Source organism: Lepus europaeus, chromosome 7 (genome assembly GCF_033115175.1).
Source record: "Lepus europaeus isolate LE1 chromosome 7, mLepTim1.pri, whole genome shotgun sequence".
In the NCBI taxonomy this organism is placed as follows: Eukaryota; Metazoa; Chordata; class Mammalia; order Lagomorpha; family Leporidae; genus Lepus; species Lepus europaeus.
Window position 1 is genome coordinate 15,078,321 of NC_084833.1, and position 14,153 is coordinate 15,092,473.

The 14,153-nt window shown below is 36.9% G+C and overlaps 1 protein-coding gene across 1 annotated transcript; it reads left to right on the forward strand.

Moving 5' to 3' along the window:
• The first annotated feature begins 1,838 nt into the window (after positions 1 to 1,838).
• LOC133763635 (olfactory receptor 5M11) lies at positions 1,839 to 2,807 on the forward strand. Its single transcript, XM_062197432.1, has one exon. It carries the CDS (start codon positions 1,839 to 1,841, stop codon positions 2,805 to 2,807), a length of 969 nt encoding a protein of 322 aa, XP_062053416.1.
• Positions 2,808 to 14,153: the final 11,346 nt, after the last annotated feature.

A 14,153-nucleotide genomic window follows, 5' to 3' on the forward strand; every position in this document is an offset into this window, starting at 1 on the left:
CACATTTAAGAAGGCAATGCATTGCAGATAATAAAGGAGGTCTAAGATTAGATCAATATTTCAAACCCAGTATTCACTAACTGTGTGGTTTTGTCCTGTTCAATTAAACTTTTTTTTAAATACATTTCTTTCTCAACTGTACAGTGCAGTTAATAGTAGTAGCTGTCATATATAGGTTTTCAGGTATGAAGTTTGTGATTACACGCAAAGCAATAGAACTGCAACTTAGTATGTGGTTAATGATCTGTATAGGCTGTCAATAACTGTTATCACCTGTATTTGAAAAATATTTCTAAAGTACCTACAACTCTGGGAAAAAGAGATATGGTAGCAAAAAGAGGATTACTGACCTCCTAAAAGTTTCAGTAAAACAAGTGCAGCAACTAATTTTGAAATGAGACATGAACTGGACAGATTGAAAAAAAAATCAGAGAGAAAGAAAGAAGAATTCATTCAGCATTGGTTGGGATATGAAGATAAATTTTTCAAAAGGGGGATCCTAATACTTCTTTAAAAAAACTATTTATTATTTAAGAGGGAGAGAGGAAAGAAATGAGGGAGGGAGTGAGAGAGAATGAGAGAGAGATTGCTCCAATCCAGATCACCCTTATCCTCTGATTCACTCCCCAAATGACTTTATCACCAGGGTCAAGCAAAGTCAAGCAGTAACTCAATCCTGGTCTTCCATATGGTTGGCAGAGACTCAACTACTTGAGCTATTTTTATCTGTTCCCTACCAGGGTGCATATTTGCAAGAAGCTGAAATTGAGAAATGGAGCCAAGAATTAAACCCAGGAACTGTAATGTATAATACAGGCATTTTAATCAGCATCTTAACTGTGGATTAAAAATCTGCCCTTAATACCTCTTCTGATACAAGTTATGTTAAACAGCTTAAGTACTAGTAACATAAAACAATATTTTATTAATATTTTATAAACACTTTCAATCATTACAGTAACCGTCATCAAAATACTATGTGAGACTTTGTTTATCTGACAATTTTTCTCATTTATTTAATATGTGCTTAAAATGCATGGTATCTGTGCCTTTCTAAGGAGTGGGCTATGAATACTGTAGTCCTATGAATAATTATTTAATACTTAGATTCCAGTTTCCCACATTAGATTTTCTGAAATGACCTCCAAATTCACTTGATTAACAAGCTTTCCAAACAATTGCTTTGTACCCAGAATATCAAAAAGCAAAAAAGGTTAAGGAGGTAGAGATGAGTAAAACGTTGTAAATAATTCAATCTTTCCTGCTACCACTGCTGTGTCTTTCTTTTAGCACAGCTCAGTATATAAATGTATGCTCAATAGTCATGACACAATGATACACTGGACTTTGTCTCTACCTTTGAAGAATTACTCTAGGAGAAGTAGGAACTAGATATGCTATTATGATACAATGTGCTAAAGAATAAATTGGAACTATGTAGGTTGTGCAGATTAATTCAACCACTTATATGAAGACAATCAGGTGAGAAATGCATACAAACAGTAGTTTTAGACCGAGATTTGTAGAATAAGTAGAGGAAAGAGGTAACCCAGAGAGATAGGGTAGATGTAGCTCCATTACGTGCATTTATATATGCATAAATATTGGTTTAATCATAGTACAGCTAGAGGTCTGAAAAAAGGTATAGAAACAAAACAATAATTTATACAAAGGCAAATGAAATAATGTCAGTGGAAATACAACATTAGATTCTAGTACAAATAGTTATGAATGACATAGTTATAGAGAAAAAATATCTCAACTATCATCAACATGATTTGTACATTTATGTTTGCTTTGTTTGCCTAGCTTCAAGTTCAGGCACAGACTCTCAGGAAATGTCCATCACAAACAGCAGTACAGTAACGGAATTCATTTTACTGGGGCTCACAGATTGCCCCGAACTCCAGCCTCTCCTCTTTGTGCTGTTTCTGGTTGTATATCTTGCAACCCTTCTAGGCAACCTGGGCTTGATCATGTTAATTAGAATGGACTCTCGCCTTCACACCCCCATGTACTTCTTCCTCACCAACCTAGCCTTTGTGGACTTGTGCTATGCCTCAAATGCAACACCACAGATGCTGACCAATTTCTTATCAGAGAAGAAGACCATCTCCTTTGTTGGCTGTTTCACACAGTGTTACATTTTTATTGCTCTTCTCCTCACAGAGTTTTACATGCTGGCTGCAATGGCCTATGACCGCTATGTGGCCATCTGCAACCCTTTGCGCTACAACATGAAAATGTCCAGGCGAGTCTGCATTTGCTTGGCTACAATTCCTTATGTCTATGGCTTCTCAGATGGGCTGTTTCAGGCCATCCTGACCTTCCGCCTGACTTTCTGTAGATCCAACGTCATCAACCACTTCTACTGTGCTGACCCACCACTCATCAAGCTCTCTTGCTCTGATACTTACGTCAAGGAGCACGCCATGCTCATATCAGCTGGCTTCAACCTCTCCAACTCTCTCAGCATCATCCTGGTGTCCTATGCCTTCATTATTGCTGCCATCCTTCGGATCAAGTCATCTGAGGGTCGACGCAAGGCGTTTTCAACCTGTGGTTCTCACATGATGGCTGTAACCCTGTTTTATGGGACACTGTTCTGCATGTATGTCAGACCCCCAACAGACAAGACTGTGGAGGAATCCAAAATAATAGCTATCTTCTACACCTTTGTCAGTCCAGTGCTGAATCCTTTGATCTATAGTCTCAGGAACAAAGATGTCAAGCAGGCTTTGCTGAACGTCCTCACTCGAAAAAGGGTCATGATGGTATCCGTGTTTACACTTTCCAATAAGTCGTAACTCTGGAAGGTTATCTGAAATGTATTTGCATTTTGTTGATGAGTTTTGGTATTCTCTGTGTATATGTTTTGAGTGCCTCAGCAAAAAAGATCACTTCTGGGGAAATTAGTTACATTTATATTTCTGTCTTTGCCTCTCCACATAATGACCTATAAATCAGCAGCACAGGCATTATCCCTGAGTTTCCAACACATGCAGAATCATGTGCTGTCCTCCCCAACCCAGATCAGTATTTTAACCAAATCTTCAATTGATTAGTAAGCACAGTAACTTTTGAGAAGTACTGGTTTAGTTAAGATTTCCAATTGAAATACCCTGGGATATTTTTATAACAGCACACATGATAAACACACTCTCAACTCAGTTAATTTTTATATTCTTACCTTTACCTCCTGTCTTTTTAATTGAAGAATATTCACGAAACATATCCTTCTTCTGCACTCCTGTCTTGACTCACTAAGTAACATCATAAACGTGCATCATGATACTTGTTTTCTGTTTTTTATGAGTGTTTTTGTACACTAGGGGGGTAACAATCAGAAAAGAAGGTAACATTGTTTTTAGTGTTCCTACACTTTAGTTTGTGGATGTGACTTTCTGAGTACCAGCCCAGGAGGATCACATTTTGTTTCATTTGCTTTTGAAAAATTAATACTTGGTGATCTGAGAGTTAGGACTAAGACTAAACATGGAAATAAACACTGAATAAGCAATGGACCATATCTAATGGAGTATCTACTTTGCTTGGACAATTCTCATGTTGTCTTAATTATGTTTAGAAAAGCCATATTGGGGCCGGCGCCATGGCTCACTTGGTTAATCTTCCACCTGCGGTGCCAGCATCCCATATGCCGGGTTCTAGTCCAGGTTGCTCCTCTTCCGGTCCAGCTCTCTGCTGTGGCCCAGGAGGGCAGCAGAAGATGGCTCAAGTGCTTGGGCTCTGCACCTGCATGGGAGACCAGGAGAAATCACCTGGCTCCTGGCTTCGGATTGGCATAGCTCCGGCGTTGGCAGCCATTTGGGGAGTGAACCAATGGAAGGGAGATCTTTCTCTCTGTCTCTCTTACTGTCTATAACTCTACCTGTCAAATAAATTAAAAAAAAAAAAAGAAAGTTACCACGTATGTAAGTTATCTTGATAGAATTATTTTAGGTAGAGGACATTGTGTCTTTATTTTATAACTAGAAGTTTTAATGCATCTTATACTATATTCAGTGCTGTGATCAGAAATCAAATAAGAGTGAAAAACACAAAATATGTGAAAACAATACCAATTTTAGTGTTAATAATAATTATAGAGAAGTTTAGAAATGTTATCCTGTTCATCATCACAAAGCCATTTCCATAACTCTAATTACCATATTCAAAGCCGACTTCTTTTCTGAATGTCCATGGTGATTTTCTCTGCCTTCTTTACAGTGTTTCTTTACTTCACTTAACTTTCTATTTCATCTGTTTCTAACTCAGAGATTGTAGGTGCTTTGTAAAAGGAATTATTATGGATTTAAGTTTTAAAAACCTTGTAGATACCTACACAAAGTTTCAGAGGGTAAGTTAATATTAAGTGACTGTGTTTTTAAAGAACAGCTAATGGCATACTGGGTAAATCATGTGACTAAGTGGCCTTTCTATTAAAGAGCTATTTTCTCATTTTAACTGGTGATTTAAGATAATTTATTCTCTTGAATTAAAATGCAAGGTTCGAGGAATTACTTTTTGATTCTGGGGTATAATTAAATATTATTTCAACAAAATGATTTCAGGTAGATTTTCAGTATGGCCCACTTATACAATAATATGTTTAGTTTATGATTCCAGAGATATATTAAGCCATGATATTTCTTCTACTGACCCTTTATATTTATTTACTCTGAAATCAGAGACTTTTGGTGCCACTTTCATAATAATGGGTAGTATAATAATAATAAAATATTGTTAGACAATTATCACAATAAAAATAAAAGCAGACCAAGTTAGACAGCTTTACATGTTTATTGTGCTTACAAAGGAGAGTTCTTAAACTGTGAGACTTTGAACCAGCACAGCTGGCTGCAGCACAATTTACAAAGCTTCATGGAAGAAATATCTTGCTTTTTTCAAAATTCCCAGAAAAATTCTTCCCTCTTGGTCATTCTCTCAGTTGGACTAAGTGTGATCAATCCAGCTCTCTGCTGGACTATTTCAAGTATTTAGCACTACTCTTAGACACCTCATTCTGCTCCTCTTTCTGTAGACAGCATAGGTTACAAAACTAGAACCTCAGCAAGTTCTTTCAATGATTCTCTTCTCTGTAAGTTTTGTTGTTGAATCCTCATGGAGATCATTGTTGACTAAGTGGTGACAAACATTTAAGAATCTTGAGAGAATACAACTCCCAATGGAGACAATTAAAATAACTACCAGAAAGATCATACCAAGGATTTGAAAACCATGCTGAAGCTGTGGTTCCCAAGAGCCAAGACTGAGCCAACTGAATAGATAGATCCATTGTTCTTTCTTTATCTTATGAATACCTGGGTCTGCACTTTCATGTCTCTAAGATTTTGGACTACATTTCTTGACTATTTGACATAAAAATTGCATTCTCTGATATAATAGATCCAGTTTATGAGATTTTCCTAGGTTGCAGTTTCGATGCCTGTGTGATGTCATCAATTATTCTGGTGAACTTTTTGCATGGCTCACAAAGAAAGAAGCATGGATATAAGTGTTGTGATTAATTCTCCTGGGTCCCTATCAAGTGATCCAACTTTAGTTTGTAGGGTTTTAAAGCCCAGGACATCCTGGTTCAAGGTTATCAGATATTTGTTTTTGTCATAGTCTTTCCCATGAGTTTCTTACAATTATGCACCACAGCTACCTGCAAAAGCTTTTAGGAAAGCATCAGAATGAAACAATAATCATTTGGGAATGAAAAATTACTTTATTTATTTATTTATTTTTTTGACAGGCAGAGTAGACAGTGAGAGAGAGAGAGAGACAGAGAGAAAGGTCTTCCTTTTGCTGTTGGTTCACCCTCCAATGGCCAGCGCACCACACTTGATCTGAAAGCAGGAGCCAGGTGCTTCTCCTGGTCTCCCATGGGGTGCAGGGCCCAAGCACTTGGGCCATCCTCCACTGCACTTCTGGGCCACAGCAGAGAGCTGGCCTGGAAGAGGGGCAACCGGGACAGAATCCGGCGCCCCAACAGGGACTAGAACCTGGTGTGCTGGCGCCACTAGGCAGAGGATTAGCCTGATGAGCCACATCGCCGGCTGAAAAATTACTTTAAAGGAACTAACTTATTCATCCTCCTGTCAGTCTCACATATTATAGCTTAGAAAATAAAGGCCAGACAGATTTTGCTAAACTTGCCACTAATATGAGTTGAGTTCATGATAAATGGATCTAAAATTAGAATCACTAATTGAAATTAAACATAAAATATGTGTTTGTAAAAACTAAAGTACTGACTTGGATACACTGGGATGGCAGACCAGGCCTAACAGTTAAGCCAATTCATTTCTTTTGCAAAGGGTGCAAATGAACTCTTACTTAAGTTCACCAGGAAAATTGGTGGCAGGGTTGTGTTTAGTTTAGTTTCTGGTTTCATTCCAAATTTTTGTTTGTCTGATTGAACATCTGGCTATTCCAGCAAAGCTCAAGGAGTAGTGTTTGGTGTACCACTGGATTTTGCCCAGATCTGATCATTTGATGTGTCCTGTAGATGAGTTAGTGACTTGTGGTAGTTGTAAGAAAGGCTGACTCTTATCAGGATGGCATGTCAGCCTAAACACAAAACATTCTATTGTCCTTGATATCTATCTTCCTACATGGTTTTCCTTCTTGCAGATGCTCAGGGAATTGCTCTTATTTCTCCAAGATCCTTATCACTTGCATTTCAATGATTTCCTCAACTTCACCATCTACAAGAAAATTTATCAATACTATTGGAAGAAGTGGGAAAAGCAGAGAAAAGGACAGGGAGATAATTCTATTAATTTTCCTTCCATAAAATATCATTTTGCAATCACATTTAAATAGAGATCAGCTCATTTTTAACTATAGTTCCCATCATTGTACAGCTTTATATATCCTTGAAGACAAATAAAACTGCTTAATTTTTTTCCTGCATCTCTCCATTCCCAGAAAATGAAGTAGTTATATTACAATCATTTTAAGTCCCATTGACCATTGCTTCTTAAAAATTGAATGTTTACTATTCTTTATGATTTATTACTTATGATTTTGTTCATCTCATTAATACTGCTTATCTCCATCTTTACGAGCACATATAGACAAAAAGTCATATTTTCCTTCATTCATTTTGAAGGATGTTTAGAGAAATGTTATTTCAACTGTCATCAACATGATTTGTACATTTATCTTTGCTTTGTTTGCCTAGCTTCAAGAATAGATGTGAACTTTAAGGAAATATCCATCATGAACAACAGTACAGTAATGGAATCCATTTTATTGGGGATCACAGATGGCCCCGAACTCCAGCCTCTCCTCTTTGTGCTGTTTCTGGTTGTTTACCTTGTCACCCTTCTAGGCAACCTGGGCTTGATCATGTTAATTAGAATGGACTCTCACCTTCATACCCCCATGTACTTCTTCCTCATCAACCTAGCCTTTGTGGACTTGTGCTATGCCTCAAATGCAACACCACAGATGCTGACCAATTTCTTATCAGAGAAGAAGACCATCTCCTTTGTTGGCTGTTTCACGCAGTGTTACATTTTTATTGCTCTTCTCCTCACAGAGTTTTACATGGGGGCTGCAATGGCCTATGACTGGATATCTGCAACCCTAACCAACTCCCTCACCATTGTCCTGGTGTCCTATGCCTTCATTATTGTTGCCATCCTTTGGATCAAGTCATCTGAGGGTCAACAAAAGGCATCTTCCATCTGTGGTTCTCACATGATGGTTGTAATCTTGTTTTATGGGACAAGACTGTGGAGGAATCCAAAATCATAGCTGTCTTCTACACCTTTGTCAGCCTAGTGCTGAACCCAAGATGTAAAGAACGCCTTGAAGAATGTCCTAAAAAATACATGGTCAAGGTGGTGGTCTACATTTTCCAATAAGCCATGACTCTAAACATGTTGCTGAAGTGAATATGCAAAATATTCTTAGACTCTTTTATAAGTACAGCCACTATAGGAAATACTGTGGACATTCAAAAATAGTATAGAACTAGTGTCTGTTGCAGCATTTCATACATGTATATATATGTATTTTCAATGGAAATAAAATTAGTATTTTGAAGGTGTATCCTCACTCCCACATTTATTGCAATACTATTCATGATAGATAAGATATGAAATCAACTCATGCGTTCATCAGATGATTAATGGAGAAATAAAATGTTGTTTCTATTCAGTATAGAAAAGGAAGGAAAATCCATATTTCATGACAACATGCTGGAATTGGAGGATGTTGCCTTAAGTGAAATAATTCAGGCATAGAAATGCAAATATTGCAAAGTCTCCATTGTGTAGTAGAATCTATATAAAGAGAATTGGAAATGAAAAAAAAAAAAAAACAACAACCTGGTGTTAAAATGGAAATGGCATAGAAAATTAATTATTTTGAAAAAAAAAATTATGTAGGATCTCTGTCTTTAATGTGCTGTACATTGCTATTTAATGCTATAATTAGTAATCCAATGGTAGTTTTTTCACTTGATGTTGCTATATGGGCAAAATGTTGAAATCTTTACCTAATATATACTAAACTGATCTTCTGTATACAAAGAGAATTGAAAATGAATCTTTACATGAATGGAAGGGGAAAGGGAGCGGGAGGGGGGAGGGTTGCGGGCGGGAGGGAAGTTATGGGAGGGGGGAAGCCATTGTAACCCATAAGCTATACTTTGGAAATTTATATTCATTAAATAAAAGTTTAATTAAAAAAAAAGTTGCACTCAGGAGACCCCAGTGGAAAGAAGGGGCCATCAAAGAAGGATGTACTTTTCTTTGAAGGGAGGAGAGAACTTCCACTTTGCATATGTATGTATAAAAACTGACAGAGTTTGTGGACTCAAGAGGTTTCCATAGCCTTGGCAGCTCATGACAAGAGCCTCGAATGTTTCACTGATGTCAAAAATAAGAGTGTTAACTGTTAAATCAACAACAGGAGTTACTGTGCACTTACTCCCCATGTTGGACCTCTGTGCTTAATGAGGTATACTATGAAAATTAATGGTAAAACTTATCTTCAAACTGGACTTCATACTTTGTGTGTCTGGGTGGGTGCTAACTATTGAAATCTCTTAGTATAGAGTTGTTCTTCTATATATAAAGTCAATTAAAAATGAATCTTAATGGAAAATGGAATGAGAGAGGGAGTGGGAGGTGGGATGTGAGTGGGGGTGGGAGGTGGGATCCCTAAGAGCTGTACATATAAAATTTGTATTCATTAAATAAAAACCTTCAAGAAAAATTTTAAAAAGTTGCACTCAGAGAAGTAGAGTGTATAATGAAATTCATCAGGGGCTGGTGAGAAGTGGGAGTGGAAATAGGAGAAGTACGAAATTTCAATTAGACGGCAGAAGTAAGTTCAGGAGATGGAACATGTACCATATGATGACAAGTTAAAATACATCGCATACATTAAAATTGAGGAGAGAGCAAGTTTTAAATGTTTACACCAGAAAAAAAAATCACTGGTTTTATTTAGCCATTCCACAATTTAAACATATATCAAATATAAAGATATGTATAATATAATAAGCAAACTCTTCAAATTAAAATACAATTGAAATTTGAAGGTGAGTTTTAGTATTCCATGAAAATATATGTTGAATTCAAAAGATTTGTGGAAAAGTTGAATTAAAATATGTTTGGTATAGAATTTTTTTAAAATCAGTGCATTAAGGAGTATTCAAACATTCATAAAAATACATATTATAAAAAATGTGCATGCAGCTTTTTGCTGAACTTTTTGAAATACCTTTATATTTCTCAAGTTTCTGTTATAAAGTTCAGGTATGGGGACACATTAGCTGTACTTGCTTTTCTAGGTCCTTGATCTTCAATGTACATCTACAAATGAACACAATAGGATTTACTCCAGTGATTTTCAGACATGCAAATTCACATTCTGCACTCCAGACCAACCATATCAGCCTTAATTGTAACAGAATCCCAGATTTGTAGACACATTAAATTTTGATGAACATTATCCAATGTGAAAATTCCAAGCAATATGCCTTGGGGCATTGGTGTGCTCATATTGTTTACAATGGTAAACAAAATAAACCATACCTCATTACAGTTCCTCAAATTTATTCAGTTTTTATTCTCATGTAAATTTGATTAAAGGTATTTAAGATACACATCCTTGTTATTTCTTTCCTGCCTTACTAAGTAAAGCCAGAAACTATGGGTCCTGATAACGTTTTTCTGTTTGTGTGAATGTGGTTGTGTAGTGATGAGAGTGGCAAGGAGAGGGAAATAGAGTGATGATAATTTTCTTTCATGTGAGTTTGTGGTGCAGGCGTCTGAGTGATTGAGACCTATAGCCGAAGTCACACTCTAGAGACAGCTCCAGAGACAGGCTCAGGGCAAGTCTAAGGAACGTACTTTTCATATCACTTGCATTTGGAACATTTAAAATCAAGTGATAAAAGATTAAAGTTAAAGGGTAAAATAAGGCAGCAATGGCTCATTCCAGATAAAGTATCCACATGGATTTGGCTATGATTTCTAGTCCTAATTATGTTTAGGTTAGTGATGTTCATTTTTTTCTTAATTCATGGACTTTTTATAAGCACTGTGAGGATGAGGATGTGATCTGGGGGAGAAAATAAAATTATGCTGTCATCTAAAAAAACAGCAAGTGAAATCAATTTGCCTTCCAGATTTGAGCTTAAGTACATTTTTTTAAAAGGTAAACACTCAGCAAAATAGTTAATGAATTGTCACTGCTCCCAAATGCAGAGTATTTCATAATTCCTTTCTTGATAGACATAGCCTGTACAGATGTGAACTATTATGTGTACATAAATATACATTAGGATGAACACAAAATGATTTTATCAGTAAGGTCTCTTCCTCTCTCCGAATTAGTTAAATCTCTCTCTTTCATTTTCCAAGTAAGAAAAATTCTACTTATTCTATTCATCTTATTCGAATAAATGGATCCATAGTGCAACATTCCCATGCGAAGTAGCTGCTGATAACACAAGACAATCCCCTCAAAGTACTTACAAATTGATACAATCATGTTGCTCAAATCCCAAGACTCTGATAGTGTGAGTCTATATCAATTACTGTTTCCTCTCTGGAGTTATCTTTTCTGGTAGCAATGTAATTATTTCCTTAATGAATGTTGAAAAATACTTTAGGGATAAGAAATCCAAACTACAAGTCGAGTATAAATCATTCTTGGCAACTTATCTCTTGGACCGCCAGTGTCTCTGAGTGAATCTTTCCTGGGGTCAGGTAGGAGTGAAAATTCTGACTTCTATGCCTTCACTTACTCTACTTGTTTCAGTTTTGGGTTTTCATCAGTAAGAGTCAGGTGAAAACAAAAGCGCCTTTAATGTTAGCTTAGATTCTTAGCCAGTTGGAATGAGGCAGCATATATTTCTTATTTATTCACTAAAAAGCATTAGAATTTTATTGGAAGTGTGCATTTACAATGATCATTTTACTTTGCAAATAACATTCTCGCAATCATTCAAGTATTGAATGCATTTTGAATGGCTACGTTGGAGTAAAAACTTGAATAAATCATCTCATTATTATTTTTCAAATCATGTTTGTTGAAAGCACATCCTGCTCCTTAAAAAGAACTTGTTCAAAGACTCAAAAACGGGGGACAGATTAAGCATGAAGGATACTCATTCTAGCAAAGATAAAGCTCTTAAAAATACACATTAACTAAGAGGCACATGACTACTAATGAGTGAGGAATGGTAAAAACATCAGTGCAAGATTGCAATGTTAGAAATGATAGGAATTTAAGAGATTATTTAGAAATAATCTGATAGGGAATAGATCAGGACTCTGAGGCTCCTAGAGATTAAGTCATTACATCAAGGTGAAGTGTTTTCTAAAAGACTTACAAGAGCTTTTACTGACATCCTAAACAAGTACAAATCCACAGTGCGAGTCATCATCTAGAAATTAGGCTCATGCATGGTAATCGGGTAATTTCCCTGCTGTTGTCACAGTAAGACACTGAATGAGAGGAGGTATGCTGGAGTCCATTATAACAGAGTAGGCACGGCCGGCGCCGTGGCTCAACAGGCTAATCCTCCGCCTAGTGGCGCCGGCACACCGGGTTCTAGTCCTGGTTGGGGCGCCGGATTCTGTCCCGGTTGCCACTCTTCCAGGCCAGCTCTCTGCTGTGGCCCAGGAGTGCAGTGGAGGATGGCCCAAGTGGTTGGGTCTTGCACCCCATGGGAGACCAGGATAAGCACCTGGCTCCTGCCTTCGGAACAGTGCAGTGCGCCGTGCGCGGCGGCCATTGGAGGGTGAACCAATGGCAAAAGGAAAACCTTTCTCTCTGCCTCTCTCTCTCACTAGCCACTCTGCCTGTCAAAAAGTAAAACAAAAACAAAAAATAACAGAGTAGGCAAGGAAGGGAAACTGATATTCACATGGAGGCTTGTCTCCATCAGCTAAGTGACTTATTCCCCTTTGTCTTCAATTCTTACCTCAAAATATCCTTTTTTTTTTTTTTTTTTTGCTCATCTTATTTGCATCTAAATACCCAGTTGAGGTAGTTTCTGGGCTTGATGACTAACACTAAACTTCCATAACATGTGTTTTTATTTTCTGTTTCTTTTCCTTGGTGTCAAACTTTCCAAGGCTGCTAATCAATCTTGCTAGTCTACATGATGCTGATCTTAATGTATATTGATTAGTAACTGTGACAGTGTTTAATGTTAGCCTATCACCTCAGACTTCTACATTTTAAATAAAGCCTGAAAACTGTAAATTTATCCACAGGGGGAAAAAAGAAAACACTTCAACAAGTAGTATACCAGTAGTAGAGACATCTGCGGACGTGAATTTTATATTTTTGCTGATCTAATGTATTTATTTCTTTATTTTGAGTTGAGAGAATAGGAAACTCAGTTAAATATTTCCTATGTGTTAGGCAGGTGCCTGGCACAGCCGTCAAGCTGTGACTTGGGACAGACATCCTTATCCCAGACTGGAGGGCCTGGGATTGCATCTCAGCTCTGCTCACCATTCCAGCTTCCTGCTAATGTGCACTGTGGCATGTAGCACATGATATTTCAAGAATTTGGGACCCTGTGCCTAACATGGGAGACCAGGATTGAGGTATAGGTTAGGTTAGGTAGGTTAGGTATATTAAAAACATTTCTACTTAGGATATTTTCAATTTGTGACGGATTTGCTGAAATGTGACTCAGTTGAAAGTCACAGAACATCTGTACCAACCTAAAACCTCACATAATAGAAAGCTTCATGCTGACTTTTGCCCTATTTTGCTCATTCCTAGTGCTATTTACTCTCAGTCCCAAGTCTTCTCTGCAGGTAAAAGAAAATAGAAGCAATGCATTTCCCTTATAAACCTGGAGTGCCTATGCGCATGGGGGGAGGCACCCTGTTAAAATATGTATTTTTCCTTCTTAAATTGTAGAAGGTGAGTTTTGCATCTATTTAAAGTAGAAAGTATTAGAGAATTACGCTACAATATTTTGTCTTTAATATTGTCTTTGTCTTTATTATTTGTTAAAGAAGTCAGTAAATGGATGATAGTGTTTAAGGTACATTACACAAATTAAAAGATTATATCAGTACATTTATAATATTTTACAGAAAATTTATATGCAGCAAGATGACTATTTTCCAAAATAATGCTTCCTTTTGAGGAGTGAGGAAAGGGTGCTTTTACTACTTATACAAATCCTGATTTACTATTGCACTTACATCCCAAAGGTCAAAACTGTAGACTTAAGGCTACAAATCATTTCTTTTGAAAACAGCAAAGAAAATCAGTTCTAATTCACCACAGTCACTTGGGTGTAACACATACACACATGCACACTCACTCCAAAACAGTATCCAAGAATAGTTTTTTGATATATTACCCTGTAGTTTTCAGGCCTGATCGCAAATCTTGGCCTGTGATGGGGACCTTGAGTTTAGCTGCTTTCAATTTCTAATCAGTTTATTTGAAACAATAAAAACTAATCTGTGCTTCTTTGTGGAGTTTGATTTCTCTTGAGAGCCTCTCGAGAAAAATACCTTAGCGCATGCTCCACTCTTGTTCTTTTAGAAAATTTCTAGCTATTCTTCAAGTTCCAGGTAAATGTCTTGTTCTTAGATGTCTATTCTGATTCTTGAAAACAATTACTTATTTTGTTAAAATATTTG

Coding starts and splice junctions, on each gene's coding strand:
- LOC133763635 (XM_062197432.1), top strand. CDS start 1,839: ATGTCCATCACAAACAGCAGTACAGTAACGGAATTCATTTTACTGGGG.